General features: G+C 50.3%; 1 protein-coding gene across 8 annotated transcripts in view; it reads left to right on the plus strand.

Moving 5' to 3' along the window:
- Nucleotides 1-18,286, plus strand: part of ACACA (acetyl-CoA carboxylase alpha) — a 101,074-nt gene that overhangs the window by 24,391 nt on the left and 58,397 nt on the right. For 6 of the 8 annotated variants that reach the window (XM_074556951.1, XM_074556949.1, XM_074556947.1 and 3 more), the window contains 13 exons: nucleotides 485-630; nucleotides 1,280-1,430; nucleotides 2,577-2,711; nucleotides 3,100-3,246; nucleotides 3,416-3,604; nucleotides 4,143-4,243; nucleotides 4,348-4,436; nucleotides 5,403-5,527; nucleotides 8,514-8,627; nucleotides 10,439-10,552; nucleotides 11,187-11,276; nucleotides 11,744-11,862; nucleotides 17,193-17,216. In XM_074556951.1, the coding sequence (XP_074413052.1) occupies nucleotides 485-630; nucleotides 1,280-1,430; nucleotides 2,577-2,711; nucleotides 3,100-3,246; nucleotides 3,416-3,604; nucleotides 4,143-4,243; nucleotides 4,348-4,436; nucleotides 5,403-5,527; nucleotides 8,514-8,627; nucleotides 10,439-10,552; nucleotides 11,187-11,276; nucleotides 11,744-11,862; nucleotides 17,193-17,216 (1,544 nt within the window). The remainder of the gene's footprint in view (nucleotides 1-484; nucleotides 631-1,279; nucleotides 1,431-2,576; nucleotides 2,712-3,099; nucleotides 3,247-3,415; nucleotides 3,605-4,142; nucleotides 4,244-4,347; nucleotides 4,437-5,402; nucleotides 5,528-8,513; nucleotides 8,628-10,438; nucleotides 10,553-11,186; nucleotides 11,277-11,743; nucleotides 11,863-17,192; nucleotides 17,217-18,286) is intronic. The other 2 variants (XM_074556946.1, XM_074556948.1) reach the window with 1 other exon arrangement.

Genomic DNA, 18,286 nt, shown 5'->3' on the forward strand with positions numbered 1-18,286 from the left:
AGTGTAAGTGCACAACTGTGCCTTGTAAGGAGATAAGGGTGAGCAAATTGTGATTGCACAATCAAACCTCAACCTTCAGTGCAGAAGTGTGAGAGGATTAAATCAGCATTCATGGACAGCACTAGTCCTGGCATCTGTTGGCTGCTGTGTCACAGAATCCCAGACTGGTTTGGGTTGGCCCTTGTAAAAAGCCTCTCTTCATTTTTCCTGTGGGCTTCTGGAAGGCCACATTTAAACCTCCCCAGAATTTCTGTTCTCCAGGCTGAACAATCCCAGTTCTCTCAGCCCTGAGCTGCTCCATCCCTCTGCTCAGCTGGCTTGCTTGCCTGTGTGACCCCAATTTTTTCACACAACGTCAAACCCCTCCGTTCCTCTTCATCAATTCCCGCTATCGCAGCGCTTGGAAAACTCTGTGTTGTGGCTGGCAAGACCCTCAGTGCTGTGCTCAGTTCCCTGGGTAATTCCCACCCTTGTGGCTTGGCAGGTGACCAGGCAGTCTCCCAACTGCTACGTGGTGATCATGAACAGCTCCTGCGTGGAGGTGGACGTGCACCGCCTGAGCGACGGCGGGCTGCTGCTCTCCTACGACGGCAGCAGCTACACCACCTACATGAAGGAGGAAGTGGACAGGTAGCAACCTCTGCAGCTCCATCTTTAGCATTTGCACAGCCAAAATGAAGCGTATTTGTGACTTCATGCTTCCCAAAAGGTCAGCTGGGAGGGGAGTTCTCTCCTAGGAGGAGTTTACTGGGTGCGCTGTGGGTGAGTTTTGAGACAGAGCAGATCTTGCCTTCTGTTAGAAGAAGGATCTGGCTGTGCACCAAGTGGAGTCCATATTCCTCTGCTTTGTCCTTAAAAGTGACTTTTGAGATTATAAAAACCAAAAAAACCAGAACCTGAAAATCTTTAAAATTCTTGTAATTCCACGGCTGCTTCAGAAATAAAGACAAGTTTCAGTGCATGCCCTCAAAATTCCCTGCAAGGATCAGAGCAGTAAGGGCAGCAAAGGGCATCCCCAGATCTGGAATGTGAACTCTGCCCCTCTGCTGTGTTATCTTCTGGGAAAAGTAATGGATCTGCTCAGGAGGACAGGGAATTTGGGCAACTCTCTAGGTTGGAGTCTCCACCTTTCTGTTGGCTGAGGTGTTTTCCCGTAGTTTTGTTTCAAAGTAGAACAGGGAAAGGCAGAGTAGATTTTCCCTTTCCCACACCTTTCCCCAGGGAATTCTGTCCCTCCCCAGGGAATTCTGTGGTACTGATGTGTCCTGCTGTCCCCCAGGTACCGCATCACCATTGGGAACAAGACCTGTGTGTTTGAGAAGGAGAACGATCCCTCCATCCTGCGCTCCCCCTCCGCAGGGAAGCTGATCCAGTATGTGGTGGAGGATGGGGGACACGTGTTTGCAGGCCAGTGCTTTGCAGAAATTGAGGTAAAACTCTCAGAGAACTGGTTTGGACCAGGGGAGGGGTGTTGGATGCTTTGGGACTGGGATTTGAGCATGAGGGATCATTCACAGTGTTTAATTTGCAAATTTTAACCTGAAGTACAGTGGGAATTGTCAGTGAGTGTGATGGGGTGGGGAAGAAATTTAACAGCAGAAATTTGAGTGTTAATGGCTGTACACCAAGCGATGAGCAAAATTTCCCAAAAATCCTGAGATTCCAAGGGAAGGTGGGATCCATTCCCAGCTGAGGTGAAGAAGGCTTCTCCTTGTACTACTGACACAGAGTTGTGTGCCAGGATGAGGTAACAAACTTTATCCTGGTTAGCTGATCATTTATCAGGCTGATCCCAGAAGTGAATAAGTGTCACTCCTCCCTTCTCCCTAGGAAGTTACTTAACTCTTACTGAGGAGGAGGAGGAGGATGAGCAGTTTCTGCATCGCGATGAGGAAAGCACAAGGGGCTGTGTAGGAGTGTGTGGCTCAAAACAGATTTGAGGGAGGGGAAGGTGTGTGATGACAGAGGGGCAATTAAACCAGCTGGGGACAATGTGTAGGAGAAGAATATCAAGACAGAGATGCAGCTATTTTATGTAAGTGCTTTTGCACTGCAACAGGTCATGGCTAAGAAGGCACCACCTACACAATCTGGTGTAGAGCAGAGCAAGGGTAAAACCAAGCTGGCTCCCCCATGCCCAACCCCTCTGCTCCAAAGGCAGCAGCTCTTGATCTAGGGAAGCTTTTCTGTCTGGGAAGAGCTCTCTGAGACCTCTAGAAAGTGATCCTGCTTCCCTCTGTTTGAAGTGAAGATGTGGCTGCAGCCTTTGAGAGGAGCCTTTGGAACGCAGCAGAAAATTCTCAGCTTTGTTCATTGTGCTGAGTGTGGGACCTTCCTGAGTGCCCTGTTGGTTCAGGCAGTGTGAGCAGTGCCATTCCTGAAGCTCCTGCTGCACTATCGGTGGCCAATTATTTTGTTCTCCCATTCACTTCAGTGTTCCCAACATCTGTGCTTGTGAGTTTTGGGCACACCTGAGTGCAGCTCTGTCTGTGGTGGGACACTGCCTGCTGCCCCCCAAAACCAGAGCCATTTTGGGGCACATGGAGCTGAGTGTGTAACCTGTTTCCTTGCTACAGGTGATGAAGATGGTGATGACCATAACAGCAGGGGAGTCAGGCTGCATCCACTATGTCAAACGCCCGGGGGCAGTCCTGGACCCAGGCTGTGTGATTGCCAAGCTGCAGCTGGATGATCCCAGCAGGGTTCAGCAGGTGAGGAGCTGCAGAAGGCACAGATTTCGCAGGGTTTTAATGAGGGAGTAATGTTGGGAGTGGTACAGGATGTTCCAGTGAGCCAGTTTCCCATTTGTGCGCTGGAATTGTCATTCACCGTTTATTTGTCTCAGATCAGGACTGGCACTGAGATTTTTCTCTCCCTCCCTGATTCAGGCCAAACTTACCTACCATTCCTGCTTACCTCAGCATTGTTGTGGGGTTGTACCTCTCAACCCAGTGCATTTCCCACTCTGGGAATCCTTGCAGGTTAACCCTTGGCTCCAGCTGAGGGTGACTGGCTGTTGCCAGTGAGGCTGGTGACCCACAGGAGCTCAGTGAGGCTGGTGGCCCACAGGAGGGTCACTGAGGCTGTTCCCCATTGCAGGCTGAGCTGCACACAGGCACCCTGCCCCAGATCCAGAGCACAGCCCTGCGAGGTGAGAAGCTCCATCGCATCTTCCACTACGTGCTGGACAACCTGGTGAATGTGATGAATGGCTACTGCCTGCCAGAGCCCTTCTTCAGCAGCAAGGTACTGGGCCCCTCTTCCAGAGCCAAAACACTGCCTTGCATCTCAGGAAAGGGCTGGGCAATTTTCCTGCCACAGGGGAGGGGATGTTGGGCATCACCCTCTCCTTTTTCCTCCTGTTGTTGTTTATTCTGTTCTTCATTCTTGCCTTCACTGCCTTGTCTCTCTCCAGGTGAAGGGCTGGGTTGAGCGGTTGATGAAGACCCTGAGGGATCCTTCTTTGCCCCTGCTGGAGCTCCAGGACATCATGACCAGCGTTTCTGGGAGGATCCCACCCAACGTGGAGAAGTCCATCAAGAAGGAGATGGCGCAGTATGCCAGCAACATCACCTCGGTGCTCTGCCAGTTCCCCAGCCAGCAGGTGAGCAGCCACCTTCCTGGAGGGGGAAAATTGCTTTGTGTTGGGGCACACAGAGAGAGAGAAGGTTCCTTTGAATGACATGGAGGTTAACTGGACCTGAGAGGTGTGTTTGAACAGGGGGGTGCTGATGGTGGAAGATCCTTACCCTGTGTCACTGCAAGGCTTGTCTCTACCTGTGCTGCAGGGTCCATGCTCCCTGCTCAGCGTGGCTTTAACCAGGCACACTGCTGGGAGCACTTTAATCTTTTCAGTGGCGCTGTGGCCATGGTACATGTGCAGTTTGTAGTGCCAGTGGATCCCCAAAATAGGATGATTTTGAGGCAGGATAGGTTGATTTGCCAAGGGATGCCAGGCAGGGTCAGAAGATGCTGGAAGCTGATTTCTCCATGGTAGGACACACTGCATTGATTTTTGTATCACTGGCACATCTTGATCTTCCTTTGCTGGAGTCTGCTGGGGCTCTGCTGTGTCTCTGCTGGTTGTCCAGCCCACTGAGGCCTTTCCCTGTGCTTTTTCCCCGTGTCCCTTTCCCTCTCAGATTGCCAACATCCTGGACAGCCACGCGGCCACGCTGAACCGCAAGTCGGAGCGCGAGGTTTTCTTCATGAACACGCAGAGCATCGTGCAGCTGGTGCAGAGGTGAGCCCTGCCAGGCTGTCCTGCAGAGCAGCAGCCCCCCAGCAGCCCTGGCAGGGGCTGGCTGTGCCTGCAGCTCGCTCAGGGCTGCCTTGGTGCCCCTGCAGGTACCGCAGTGGCATTCGGGGCCACATGAAGGCCGTGGTGATGGATCTGCTCCGGCAGTACCTCAAGGTGGAGACTCAGTTCCAGCACGGTGAGTTCCTGAGTTTGGTCCTGCCAAGTCCCATGTGGGCCCTCTGGGGAAGGTTTGCCCTCGCTTTGTGCTGAGGTGAGGTGCACAGGATTGGTTCTGGGGTCTCTCTGGGTTTTGTGGAGGATATTCTGTCCCCAAAGCTCAGCTGAACTGAGAGGTGAAATCAATGCCTTGCACTGCTGGATCCAGGCACAAGATGGCAATGGAGCCCTGGCTAATTCCAAAGCTCTGGCTCTTACAGGTAGTTCAGATTCCACTCTTCTTTTGTCCTGCTCCATTACCTGCCCTGGCCTAATGGTACTGCAGATTCATTTCCACTTCAATTTGCTGGCAGCAGAGGATGGTGCAAGGCTTTTTGCTGTTATTTCATTTTGGTTGTCATTTGAATGAAAGTCTGAGCTCCCTATTCCTCTCTCAGAATTGCTCACAAAGGAGGCATTTGGTGCTGGAGCTGTTTATTAAGAGTGGGATGTTAGAATTAAAGTTTGCAGTTGGTGATGGTGGGAATGATTCCTTCCCAGATTGATTGTGTGGACCATAGAGAAACACAGAATGGTCTGGGTTGGAAGGGACTTTAAAGAACATCTCATTCCACCCCTACCATGGGTAGGGACAGCTTCCACTGTCCCAGGGTGCTCCCAGCCCTGTCCAGCCTGGCTTGGGCACTGCCAGGGATCCAGGGGCACCCACAGCCACTCTGGGCACCTGTGCCAGCGCCTCAGCACCCTCACAAGGAGGAATTTTTTTCAAATACCCAACCTAACCCTGCTCCCTGTCAGTGTGAAGCCATTCCCACTTGTCCTGTCACTCCATCCATTGTAAATAGCCTCTCTCCATTGTCAGCTCCCTTCAAGCCAAGCAGACCCTCAAAAAATACACCTAGAAAAATACAGACACATCTGGTAACTTGCAATCCTTGCCACGGAGGTGTGAAGGGTGGAAAAGCAATGTGCATTTCTGCTGCAGGTCACTATGACAAGTGTGTCTTCACCCTTCGTGAGGAGAACAAGAGTGACATGAACGCCGTGCTCAACTACATCTTCTCCCATGCCCAGGTCACCAAGAAGAACCTGCTGGTCACCATGCTCATTGTAAGGGCCTGCTGTCTGCTTTCTCTCTGTCTTTTTCTCTCTTTCTCTCTTTCTCTTTCTCTCTTTCTTTTTCTCTCTGTCTTTTTTTTTTTCCCTCCTTTTTCCTCCTTTTTCCTCCCTGTCTTTCTCTCTCTTTCTTTTTTCCTCTTTCTTTTTCCTCTTTTTTCCTCTCTCTTTTTCCTCTTTTTTCCTCTCTCTTTTTCCTCTTTTTGTCTTTTATTTTACAACCATAGTGGGGTCTGTTACTGCCCAAAATACATCCAAAGTAGCCATCCACTAAATAACTCTCCAAAGCAAGAAAAGCGTCATAGTTTCCTAGACCCAAGGTGGGTTTCTTAAATTCTCATTTGCAAGATGTAAGGATGGTGGTGTTCTTTCTTCCTGGCCCTCCTTTTTCCCCTTTTTCCCCCTTTCCCTCTTTGGTGTGTGGTGTGATTTTTAAGTAACGCTTGCCTTAAGAATCTCATTATTTGAACACGGAGCCATATTTCCTCTGAGAATTCTGGAGTAGCTTTGAGCTGGGGCTGTTCATTTCTCAAGTAATCACGCTGGCGTGATGGAGAGAGAAAATGGCAGCTGTTCACAGCTCAGGCCTTCAATTTTCTTCAGAGTCCAGTCACTCAAGTGTGTAATTACACGGGGGTGCGGGCGAGGCGTTAGCCCCTGTCAGGGAGCTGGGCTCAGGCTCTGCTGCTGCCTTTGCCAATCAGTGCAGGCACAGCCAGCCCTGCCTTTGGCTTCTTGTTGTCATCCTGATCGGCCCTTGCTGGAGCAGCACTGCAGCTTTCAGTGTTTGTCACTGCTGGGGCTGTGCCTCGCTGGCTCTGGTGGTGTGAGGGGTACTGGGGAGGCCTCAGAGAGCCTCCCTTGTCCCCTGCTCTTGGGTCATTCTTCCCACCATCGCTGCCTGCTAGTTCTGCTCAAATAAAGGCCAGCTGGAGCCTGAAGCACCAGGGAGACCGTGGTGGAGGAGCCACTCCTGGTTATCCAAATCCACAGTGCTGCCTCACTGGGGCACAGGGATTTCCCTCTGCAGTGGGAGCAGGAGCTCAGGAGGGACACCATGGTCACCCTTGGCACAGCTGGGTGTCCCTGAGCTTCCAGGCTCCCCATCATCCAAATGACCATCACTCCTCTCCCAGCTGGAGGCTCCAAACGTGCTGTGCTGTGTTTGTGTGACCAGGGTGGCAGCTGTGGTGTGTTCAGTGTGACCACAGTGACACCAATTTGGGGTGACCATGGTGACCCCTGTGGTGTTTTTGGGGCCTAGGCTGTTGGTGTGTTTGGTGTGACCACAGTGACACCAATTTGGGGTGACCATGGTGACCCCTGTGGTGTTTTTGGGGCCTAGGCTTGTTGGTGTGTTTGGTGTGACCACAGTGACACCAATTTGCAGTGACCATGGTGACCCCTGTGGTGTTTTTGGGGCCCAGGCTGTTGGTGTGTTTGGGGCCAGGGCAGCCTGTGGGGCTGTTATTGATGGCTCCAGGAGCCCATTATTAACCAGGAGCTCTGAGGATGCCTCAGTAATGCTGTTGTGCTGCCATCACTCACCTTTTTAGCCAGCAGGCACTGCAGGCAGGGTGGGAACGGCTTCATCCTTCATACATCTGTTGAAACGTGGTGTGATTTGTTGGTGTGTGTTCATTTTCTGTGCTTAGCTTATGCACATCTTGGCCTGAGCAGGATGGAGTGGCTGCTGCCATGGCAGGGCCCCCTGTCCTGGGGGATTTCTGCTCCCTGGAGCAACATCAGCAGTTTGGGTTTCAAACCCAGCAGTTCTGTGTTCCTCTGTAGGACTTCTGCATTATTTGGCTTTGCTTTTTAATTCATTTTCCCTGGCAGGTTTGTCAATCCCACCTGCTGCACAGAGGTTTCCCCTTATCCTTTTCTATTCCTTGGCTCTTCAGATTGGCCTGTTCTGGTCTGTGGGTGTTTAAGATCTCTTTAAACTTTTAGGCCTCAGCTCTTTCTCGTGGCAAATCCCTGTTTCATCTCACATTTCCCTGCTATGATTAATTTATCAAGACAAGCTGTTAAGTGCTGTGTGGAAGAATCACGTTAGAGGCTTCAAGGTGGGAGGGGAGAAGCTCACAAGAAGTGTTGAAGACTGTGGGATTATTCATGGGAATTGAAAGTATTTTTGGAAGGAAGTCTCTACTGCTGGCATTTTTTTGAATGGATGAATTCAGGGGAGTTTTGGAACAGCATTAACACTGCAAGTTTGTGCTCTTCAGTTTTGTTGTTTTATCCAGCCAGTCTAGGCAGCAAGGAAAGCTTGTGGATTTGCTCAGATCCAGGATTCTCTGGTTAGAAGGAATGTTATGGAGCCAGTCCAGTACAGTGGCAGGAAATACAGAACATTATTCATGGGTTTAGTTAGCTTTGCTTAGCCTTGTCAGAGCAGTGGCAGATTCTGTTTCTGGTGTTGGCTGAAGCTGCACAAAGCTTGGGTGGTTTGTGGCTGTGGAGTTGTGGGGACTTCTGATGTTTGAGGTGTTTTTAGGTGGGTGTCAGGAGGTTCTGTGGCAGTGTAACTCTGGTCACCCTTCATGGGGAATGCTTGCTGACCTTTACATGTTCCACAAGGTGCCTGGCTACAGTTTAAGCTCTTTGAATTTTGCATTTGTACCAGAAGGAGAAACTTCTGGTACAAAGCTGAAACTGGGTAATGGGAAAAGGTTTCCTGAGTTTCTCTGAGAAGTCAGCATTTCCCATGTGTTTGGGTGCCAAAACATGTGCTACCAATGGGAGAATGGAAGATGGTGCCTGTCTCTTCTTTCACCTTTTATTTATGTGTGTGAAATCGTTGAATGCTGAATATTTGTGTCCTTGTCAGCACAGAATTGCAGGATAATCCAGGTAGGACTGCTGGGGATGCTGTGGTGCAGCCTGAGGGTGTGTTTGCAGGTTCACACTCCTTTGGGGGAGAGCACAGCTGACGTTTCCCCCCTCTCCAAGCACTTCTCCTTGTCTGTGTTGCCAGGACCAGCTGTGTGGCCGTGACCCCACGCTGACAGACGAGCTGATCAATATCCTGACAGAGCTGACCCAGCTCAGCAAGACAACCAACGCCAAGGTGGCGCTGAGGGCACGGCAGGTGAGGCTCTGCCCAGGTGTGACAGGCTCACAGGGGTCTGGGGATGAGGGGAGAGATGGGGAACTGACCCCATGCTTCAGAAGGCTGATTTATTATTTTATGATATATATTACATTAAAACTCTATGAGGGCACGGCAGGTGAGGCTCTGCCCAGGTGTGACAGGGCTCACAGGGGTCTGGGGATGAGGGGAGAGATGGGCATCTGACCCCACGCTTCAGAAGGCTGATTTATTATTTTATTATTTTATGATATATATTACATTAAAACTGTACTAAAAGAATAGAAGAACGGATATCATCAGAAGGCTGGCTAAGAATGGAAAAGAATGAAAGAATGAATAACAAAGGTTTGTGGCTCTGAGCCAGCTCACTGTGATTGGCCATTAATTACAAACATCCAACATGAGCCAATCACAGATGCATCTGTTGCATCCCATAGCAGCAGATAATCATTGTTTACATTTTGTTCCTGAGGCCTCTCAGCTTCTCAGGAGGAAAAATTCCTAAGGAAAGGATTTTTTATAAAAGTTGTGATACCCAGGCTGCTCCTGCCTGCAGCTCACCCCTGGGGCACCCACAGCTCCTGGTGCTTGTTTTGGTCACTGTGCACATGGGGACGGTTGGTTCCTGTCAGCAGCACTTGGGCAGTGAAGCTAATTCACAGTGATTAACTGTGGTGCATTCCCCGTTATTGTAATATTTAAATTCAACATGCATTCCTTTGTCCCTGCTCCTCCAAAAAAAGTTTTGTGTGGCTCGCACAGGGGTTAACTGTGAGTGGCCCATGGTTTGTGTGATGGAGGAGGTGGGAATGTGTGGCCACTGTGGGTTTTGGTGGTTTTGTCATCTGCACACCTGACCAGCCCAGGCTGCCTGCATTGTGCAGAACAGCATGGCTGGAGCTGGAACTCGTGGTTCCTCAGCTGTGGATCCATGTGTGCAGAGAGCAGGGACAGCCATTTGCTCAAGAACCAGCTGTTCTTTGCAGCTGCTGAGGAATTACCACAAAGAATTATGCTGCCCTTTTGCAGGGCTTCTCCCATCTCTGAGCTGGGCTTTGTCAGTTTTGTTCTAACCTGGAAATAACTGGAAAAACTCTGGATGCTGGAAATTCCTGCAGAACTGATTTGAATGTCACACAGGCACCCAGATATTGGTGTGTGAGCTTCCTCCTCAGCAGTTCATTGAACCTCCCTGTGTTGCCAGGAGGGGCTGAGAGGTTCCCTGAGCCCAGAGTGTGATCCCTGCTCTCACTGCACCCTCCCCATCTCCAGCCTGAAGCAGGAAACCTCACACTTGGGGGAGGGGGGGGTCTCTCCTTTTATTTCAAAGCCTGGCTGTTGAAGATGAGCAGGGTGTTTGAAGCTGCTCAGTGACCTTGTGTTTCCTCCAGGATTGTGTTTGTGTCCTTGAACCTCCCCACAGCAGCTGGGGCTGGTGCTGCAGCCCTGGTGCTGCTCTCCCACTTCATTTTCCCTGCAGGCTGCTCCCATTTCCTACCTCTGCCTCCTTCACCTGGGGCATTTGGTGCCTGGCACTGTGGCTGTTCCCTCCCCTGCCCAGGAGCAGAGCCTGGGTGTCCCACAGCTGCTCCCCACCAGCTCTGCCTCCCTGTGAGCAGCTGGGCAGCTCTTGCTCAATGCCATGCACTGCTGGGCCTTGATTGGAGCTGTTCCCTGGGGAATTGCCCGTGACACCATGGAGCAGGCACACACATGAGCTGGGGAGGGCACAGGATGCCTCCCCAGGGATGGAGCAGCCTGCAGGCCCTGCATGTTCCCTTCCCCTGAGCCTGCCTGTGTTCCCCCAGGTGCTCATTGCCTCCCACCTGCCCTCCTACGAGCTGCGCCACAACCAGGTGGAGTCCATCTTCCTGTCAGCCATCGACATGTACGGCCACCAGTTCTGCATTGAGAACCTGCAGGTACCCCAGCCCCTCTCCTGGGCTCCCTTCTCGCTGACCTTCACACCCCCCTGGTGTCCAGCTTTGCCCTGGGTTTTGTTTTGGTCCCTGTGCCAGTGTGGGGATGGCCTGGTGCCAGTTGCACCTGGTGCCAGGGCAGAGGTGCTGGTTCCTCCTCTGGGCACCAGGCATGAGGAGATGGATGGAGCTGTGCCTGGGGAGCTCCAGGCTGGGCATTAGGGAAAGGTTCTTCCCCAGATCAGAGGGAGCTGGCACTGCCCAGGGGATGGATGCAGCTGTGCCTGGGGAGCTCCAGGCTGGGCATTAGGGAAAGGTTCTTCCCCAGAACAGAGGGAGCTGGCACTGCCCAGCCTCCCCAGGGAATGGGCACAGCCCCAGAGCTCCAGGGCAGCTGGATGAGCTCCTCTCTCACATGGTTCTGGTTTCAGTCCTGTGAGGAGCAGGGAGCTGCACTCAGTGATCCCTTCCAACTTCAGCTTTTCTGTGCTTTAATATTAAAAAGTCATGATTCTTGATAAACAACAAGAAAAGCTTAGCAGTCAGAACTACCCAAGCTTGATCTGGGGTTTTTCCTTTTCTGCCTGATCCTGATTGCAAGACAATCTAAACCTCTGCTTAATGTGATCTCTCCTAGAAACTCATTTTGTCTGAGACATCCATCTTTGATGTGCTTCCCAACTTCTTCTACCACAGTAACCAGGTGGTGAGAATGGCAGCTTTGGAGGTGAGTTTATTCCCATTGAAAAAAAAATCATGTTTTAATTTTCCTGTGGATTTGGTTTATTTTGAGCACTGTCTGTTTTGAGCAACCCTGCATGATCTAAGAGAGCTGTAGGTTGTGTGGGAATGGGCATGCTTAGAATTAATATTAACAGCATTAATGTTGATAATTGAGTGAAATTTCAAATTCAAGTTATGTTTGTGTGAAGACTGAGGTTAGAATTAATGCTAACAGCATTAACACTGATAATTGAGTGAAATTAAAAATCAAGTTAAGTTTCTGTGAAGACTCAGGTGCTTGAAGGCAGAAGGTGAAGCTGCAGCCAGAGCACAGGATCATAGCCCTGATGGTTCTGCCCTTTCTCAAAGAACAAACTCTGGTGGAAGTGGAGTTTATCCAGCTGCTCCTTTGCAGGGATCTGTTTGTTCTGGACCCTCCAGGGGTGTCTGATGGCTCTGTGTCCCTGCCAGGTGTACGTGAGGAGAGCCTACATTGCCTACGAGCTGAACAGCGTGCAGCACCGCCAGCTGAAGGACAACACCTGCGTGGTGGAGTTCCAGTTCATGCTGCCCACCTCCCACCCCAACAGGTCAGTCTGCCTCTGCAGGGGCCTTTGGGGAAAGGGGCTTCGTTTCAGTGGGGTGGTTTTCATGAGTTTGCTGGTTTTTAGCTGCAGCTTGGGTTGGATGTGATCTCTGGAAGTTCTGCCTGTGAGCTCTGGGGTTCTGGCTGAATCCAGAGCCTTCCAGTTCCAGACAGAATGATCAATTAATCAGAATTTTAATACAGAGCAGTCAAACAGTCCCTGTCCCCCTCCTGCCAGCCCTTTCTGGCTGCTTGTGTGGTTCTGCTCCTTCCTGCCTTGGCTGCATAGGGTGACATCTTCTGTAGCACAGGATTCTTTGATGGAGCAGACCAAGATCAGAGTTTTATACAAAATAAAACTCTGATTTATGTGGGGTTGGCACAGTTTGATTTTCAGCTTTGCATTCCTTGTGACTACCACCAAAAACAACCAAAAGCAACTAAAACCGTGATGGTTTGGGCTACATAACAGTGATGGATAGGGGCACTTATCCTGCTGCCTCCTCCTGGAGGGGAGGGTGGCGTCTCCAGTTCATTTCACAAAAGCAAACCTGATTATCAGAACTTGCAGCACCATTGGGTCAGAGTGCTTTGGCTTGGAAGGACCTGACAGCTCATGTTATTCCAAGGGCAGCTGGCCCTGGGGCAGGTTGTTGTGGCTGTCTGTGGGTCAGTCCATCCCAGCTTTCCCAGCTTTCAGCTGGCCCTGGAGCAGGTTATTCTGGCTGTCTGTGGGTCAGTCCATCCCCTCTTTCCCCCGAGGGTGGGTTGGAGCTCTCTGTGCTGTCCCTGCTGGCTCCCAGGTCGCAGTGAGTCCCCGCAGCCACCGGGTGCCACTGTTGGTCCATGCCGGGCCCCTCCTGCCTCCTTTGTTCCCCACATCTCTGCCCTGCTCTGGGTTTTGGTGGGCTCTCGTTGCTTTGGAACCCCTCAGGAGTTGTTAGGGAATGGTTTTCAGGCTCTGCTCTGCTGGGAGTGAATGGCTGTCCCCAGGCAGCCCCAGCCTCTCCTGCTGCCAATGGGACATGTGCTGGGCTCATCTGTGTCCCTGCATTTCTGGAATGTTTGTACATAATTGCAGGCTATTTTTAGTGCCCCTTTATCATGCTCTTCTCTCCCCTTCCTTCTCCCTCCATTTCTCTCTGCTGGCCTCTCTTGCCTTTGCTGCTCAGGAGTTTTGGCTGCTCTGGGCACGGCCTGGATCGGACAGGGCAGCTGGGAGAGGGGAGATGTTCCTGCTCCAGGAGCAGCTCCTTGGCCTGAAATCTCCTCTGCCCTTACTCTGGGCTGGCTGGGGCAGGTTCTGAGCTCAGCTCAGGCTCTGGGAGGTGGAGGAGGCTCCATGCAGGGTCCTTGTGCAGGGGAGGCAGGCTCAGGGACAGGATCAGCTCCTCTCCAGCGGCCAGGGATGAATTTGGCTCCTGGGCCAAATTCAAAATCTCAAAACCCTGACATTGTCCTGCTTAAATCTTCTTTGTTGTTCTTGACCATGGTCTGTGTTCATCATGTGCTTTTCTGTGCCTTTTGTAGCACAAATCCTTGGGCTGAAAATGCATCCCAAGGGCAAAGCCCAGAGGCAGAATATCCCAGAGTGAACCTGGAGGCTCTGCAGGGCTGGGGACCCAGAGCAGGTGCCAGGAGCCCTGAGGAGAGCATTCCCTCTGGGAGCTGCTGTTCTATGATGCCACTCATTTTTTCAGATATTTTTAATCCCTTTGTATCAGATGTCTGTGAAGCTTTGAGAGCCCCCAAGTTTTACTGAGGCAAACATCCACGCAGAGAAAACAGCAAACTGATAATGGTTTAAATTTCTAATTAGGTGTTTAAATTCGTATTTAAATTCTTCATTATTGGTATTTAACCCTGCTCTGCCTTTCCTTAATTGTGGCAGAAGCAATGCCAGTGACTCCCTGTGAGCTGGCTGATCACAGCTCAGGCTTTGTGCTTGTGGCCATGGCAGGATTGCCATCAGCTGCCCACAGGGAGGCAGAGAGGACAGAAAAGCTCTTAATGTGACAAAGTCACAGAGTGCAGCCTGCTCCTGGTGGGTGCTGTGGGCAGAATCTGATTGGGGAATTATTTGTTTAAATGAACAGCAGACATCCTCATGCAGGAACAGCAAGGGGAAGGCACAGGGAGGAAAAGAGCTTTTAATGGGAGCCCCAGAGGGCTCTGTGGGTCCAATATCCCAAAAGCCAGGTGAGATATCCCAAAAACCAGGTTAAATATCCCAGAAGCCAGGTGAGATATCCCAAAAGCCAGGTGAGATATCCCAAAAGCCAGGTGAGATATTCCCGAAGCTAGGTGAGATATCTTAGAAGCCAGGTGAGATATCCCAAAAGCCAGGTTGAATATCCCAAAAGCCAGGTTAGATATCCCAAAATTCAGGTTAAATATCCCTCATCCCAAACAGGACTTTTTTAACAACCCCACACTCACATCTAGAGCAGTGTGCAGAGATTTTTTCCTGCTGTCATTCTACACTGCTCTACTCCCAAAATGTGAATTTCTGACACAGTGACGGCATTTTCTGTGGGCTGTTTGCTGGAGCAGCCTCTGGCACCAATCTTTGGATGCCAGGAGTGACCCAGCCGTGCTGCTGTGGGCTCTGACCCCACCTGGAGGGGTGCCAGGGTCCCCTCCTGGTTGTGAGGGTGGGTTTTGGGGAAGGAGGGATGGAGGATGGTGCCAGGACACCTGGAGATCCCTGCAGCCCCGAGCTGGGTTTGATGTTAATGAGGCTGCAGTGATGTGCTGCTGTTCCCTGGGCCTGCCTGCCTCAGAAAGGGCAGAATCCTCCAGCAGAGCAGAGAAGGGGCTGTGCAAGGGGCAGCAGAGTGAATGGAACCTGGATAATTTTATGCAAATTGGACTCGTGCAGCAGATTCAGCTCGGCTGAATCACAGAGGGAGCGGGAGAATGAGGGAGAGGGAAAAGCCAATCAAAATGTGTGGTTGGAGGCATGTTTCACTGCCTTCTGCTGAGATCTGCTGCAGAAATGAGGAAACATAAGAGGAACGGCACTGGCCAGAGCCTGTGGAATTGCTCTTTCTGCTGTGGCACCGCTGTTAATGACTAAAGTGGGGTATTGAGCCAGCCTGGCTGGTTCTGCTTTGCTGCCTCATTTCTGAGCTGTGCCCTGTGCTTTGCCCACAGCTGAGCCCTGCATGGCCATGGGGCAGCTCCCAGAAAAAGGGAAATAAAGGAGGAGGGGGCACGGGGAGCTGAATTCAGGGGTGCAGGAGCAGTGGGGCCAGGGGGAATGATGGAGAGCAGGGCCAGGACAGGAACATTTCCAGCCCATCCTGGGATCAGAGCAGGCTCTGCAGGTGAGCCTGGTGCTGCTGGGGGCTCTGGGGTGGCCCTGGAACAGAACCAGGGCATGGAAAGGACCTTAAAGATCTTTTGTTCCACCTTCCCCTGTGCCAGGGTGTGTCGCAGACAGCTTTTGTGAAAAATCCCTTCTTTAGGATTTTTCCTTTTGAGAAGCTGAGAGGCCTCAGGAACAAAATGTAAACATTGATTATCTGCTGCTGTGGAATGCAACAGGTGGGATCTGTGATTGGTGTCATGTGGTTGTTTGTAATTAATGACCAATCACAGTCAGCTGGCTCGGACAGAGTGCGAGACAGAGCCTTTGTTATTCTATTCTAGTCTAGTCTATTCTATTCTATTCTAGGCTGGCCTTCTGATGAAACCTTTCTTCTACTCTTTTAGTACAGTTTTAATGTAATATATACCATAAAATAATGAATCAAGCCCTCTGAAGCATGGGGTCAGATCCTCATCTCACCCTCAGACCCCCGTGAACACAAGGGTGCTCCAGGCCCCATCCAACCTGGACATTTCCAGGGACCCAGGGGCAGCCACAGCTGATTTGGGCACCTCCCAGGGAGGGATTTCTCCTGACCCCCCTTTGCAGCTGCTCCCTCTCAGTTTCAGCCCATCCTCCCTGTGGTGTGGAGAGGCAGGAGAGGCTCCCAGAGCTCCAGGTGCCCCTCTCGAGGCTGAGCTGAACATTTGTTGTGCTGTTTTCTGTCCCTCTCTTTGCTGAAAGCCTTCCAGGGACGGCCGCAGGAGGGTTCCTGCTGGGGTAGGAACTGCCAGTCCTCTCTCCGTGCTATTTTTGCCCACTCAAGTGGATCACATGCAGCTCTGCCACTCCTTGCCAAGCTCAGAAAATAGTCCCAACCCCCTGAGGGCTGGAGGCCAGAGCTGTCCTGAGCCCAGGCCCTGTCCCCACCATCCCCCAAATTAAACACTTAATATTTAAATACTGCTTAATACTACTTAATTTAAAAAATTTAAATTTAAATACTACGGTAAATATTATAATAATAAATATGAATAAATATTATAATAATAAAGATATTAATTAAAATTATAATAAATATATTAAATAAATATTCTAATAAGAAATAAAAATTGTAAATATTATAATAAATAAATATTATAATAATATGAATAACGATTATAACAATAAATATATTGAATAGATATAATAATACATATTATTATAATGAATACTAATAAATATATAATATACTAATATATACTAATAAATACTAATACTAATATAAATGCTATTTTAAATGCCACTTAATAAATACTTAAAACTTAAATACTACTCTGTGGTACTTATAACAGATATGGTTTTATGTATTTTTCCCCATATTGTTTTTAGTCTATGGGAAATTTTTGTTTCTCAATAATGCACCCAGCACATCCCCTTGCTGTGGAGGTGGCTCTGCTGTCACCAAACCAGTCTGGGAAAGTTTTCCTCAAATTAGCCTCCAGGTTGTTCTGTTTAGCCTCCAGGTTGTTGTTTTAGCCTTCAGGCTGCTCTTTTGAGCCTCCAGGTTGTTCTGTTTGGTGCTGAGAATCCCCAGTGTTCCCTGGTGCTTTGTGTTTGTGTGTCCCTGCCTGGTGGGAGCTGTGCGTGGGCTGCTCTCAGCCTGCAGCTTTGGCACTGAGCATTGGCTGCTTCTCCTGAACCTGTTGCAATTTCCCTGTGTGAGATGCTGATTTGTTTTTCCCTTTGTTTTTTTGCATCTCTGCTGTTTGCTGCTCTGTCAGGGAGCGCAGGCCCTCACTCTGGGCTCAGAGGGGACCATGGAAGGTGCACAGGGCTGTGGGTCCCTGGCACATCCCAGGCGTTCTCCTGGGAAATTGCATTGTTTGCATGGCCTGGCTGTGCCCTGTGGGGCAGGGAGGCCCTGGAGCTCTCCCTGATTTGGGGCAGCCCCTTGGGAAGGTGTTGCTGGTTGTTTGAGGATGGTTCTGTGTGATGGCTCTCACTAACCAGTCTGATTAACTGTGCTTGTTTGATTTCAGAGGGAACATCCCCACCCTGAACAGGTACAGTACCCACCATCTTCTCAAATTCCAAATCCACACTAGAAAGGAGCCTAACCCTGAGTGTTTCAGCATGTTTTGTTGTAGTGCCCTTCTCTTTACTTGGGAAACTCTCAACCATAACTCTTATTTACCTCCCCTTTTCCTCTCCCTTTGTCTAAAACATGTTTTCAGCTTTTCTTTAAAAAAAACCCCAAACTTTGCATGCAGCAATCTCTGGAATTAAATCTGCTGTGTGACTCAGCTCATCTGCAGTGTGTTACACAACAGAAAGCTGTCCCAGGGTCTTTTTTGGCACTGAATTCCCAGGTTTGGGTCCCAGGGTGCCACAGTGACCCCAGGCAGCTCCTCCCAGCCCTCGCTGGTTTCTTGTGCATGGCTTGGGATTTGTCAGGGCTCTTTCACCTCCCTCACACCAATAGATGAATCTACATCTCAAACAGCTGACAGCATGTTTTGTTGTGCTTTGGACACTAATTTTTCCTCCTGTGTCTCAGTTGAGAAGTATTTCTTGTTTTAAATAATAGATGAAAAATGTCTGCTGTCTCTTTGTTCAGTTCCTGTTCTGTGATAGTTTTTGTGTGAGTTGTAAGAATGTACACCAAGGCATGTCCTGAAAAATTCCCCTCTTTCAAAACCTGAATCCCTATTATTTATTACTGCTTACAAGCCTATTTAGGGAAAAATAGTAAAAATGGGCCTGGAAGTCTCACGGCTCTTAATCAGAGATAAATTGCAGAAACAGAGAGTGACTTTAGGCACGGAGAGCCATTAATCACCCTGCTGGTAGTTCAGGCTTGTTGGCACTGGGCTCAGGGCTGGATCTCAGTGGGTTTGGTGTGAGGGAAGGAGGAGATCCCAGCAGGGCTGGGGTGGCTGTGCCAGGTCCTGGTTTCTCACACAGTGAGCAGCCCCTGCTCTTCACAGCTCTGAGGCTCCAGAATCCATTCCCCGCCTTTCTTCCCCATCTCCTCCAATTTGGCAGCAAAATTAACGTGTCCCCAAGCCCAGGGAGAGAAGGTGAGGTCCCTGGGTCTCTTCAGAAGTGTCAGCACCTTGCAGGCAGCTCTGGA

Source organism: Zonotrichia albicollis, chromosome 22, assembly GCF_047830755.1.
Source record: "Zonotrichia albicollis isolate bZonAlb1 chromosome 22, bZonAlb1.hap1, whole genome shotgun sequence".
Taxonomy (NCBI): domain Eukaryota; kingdom Metazoa; phylum Chordata; class Aves; order Passeriformes; family Passerellidae; genus Zonotrichia; species Zonotrichia albicollis.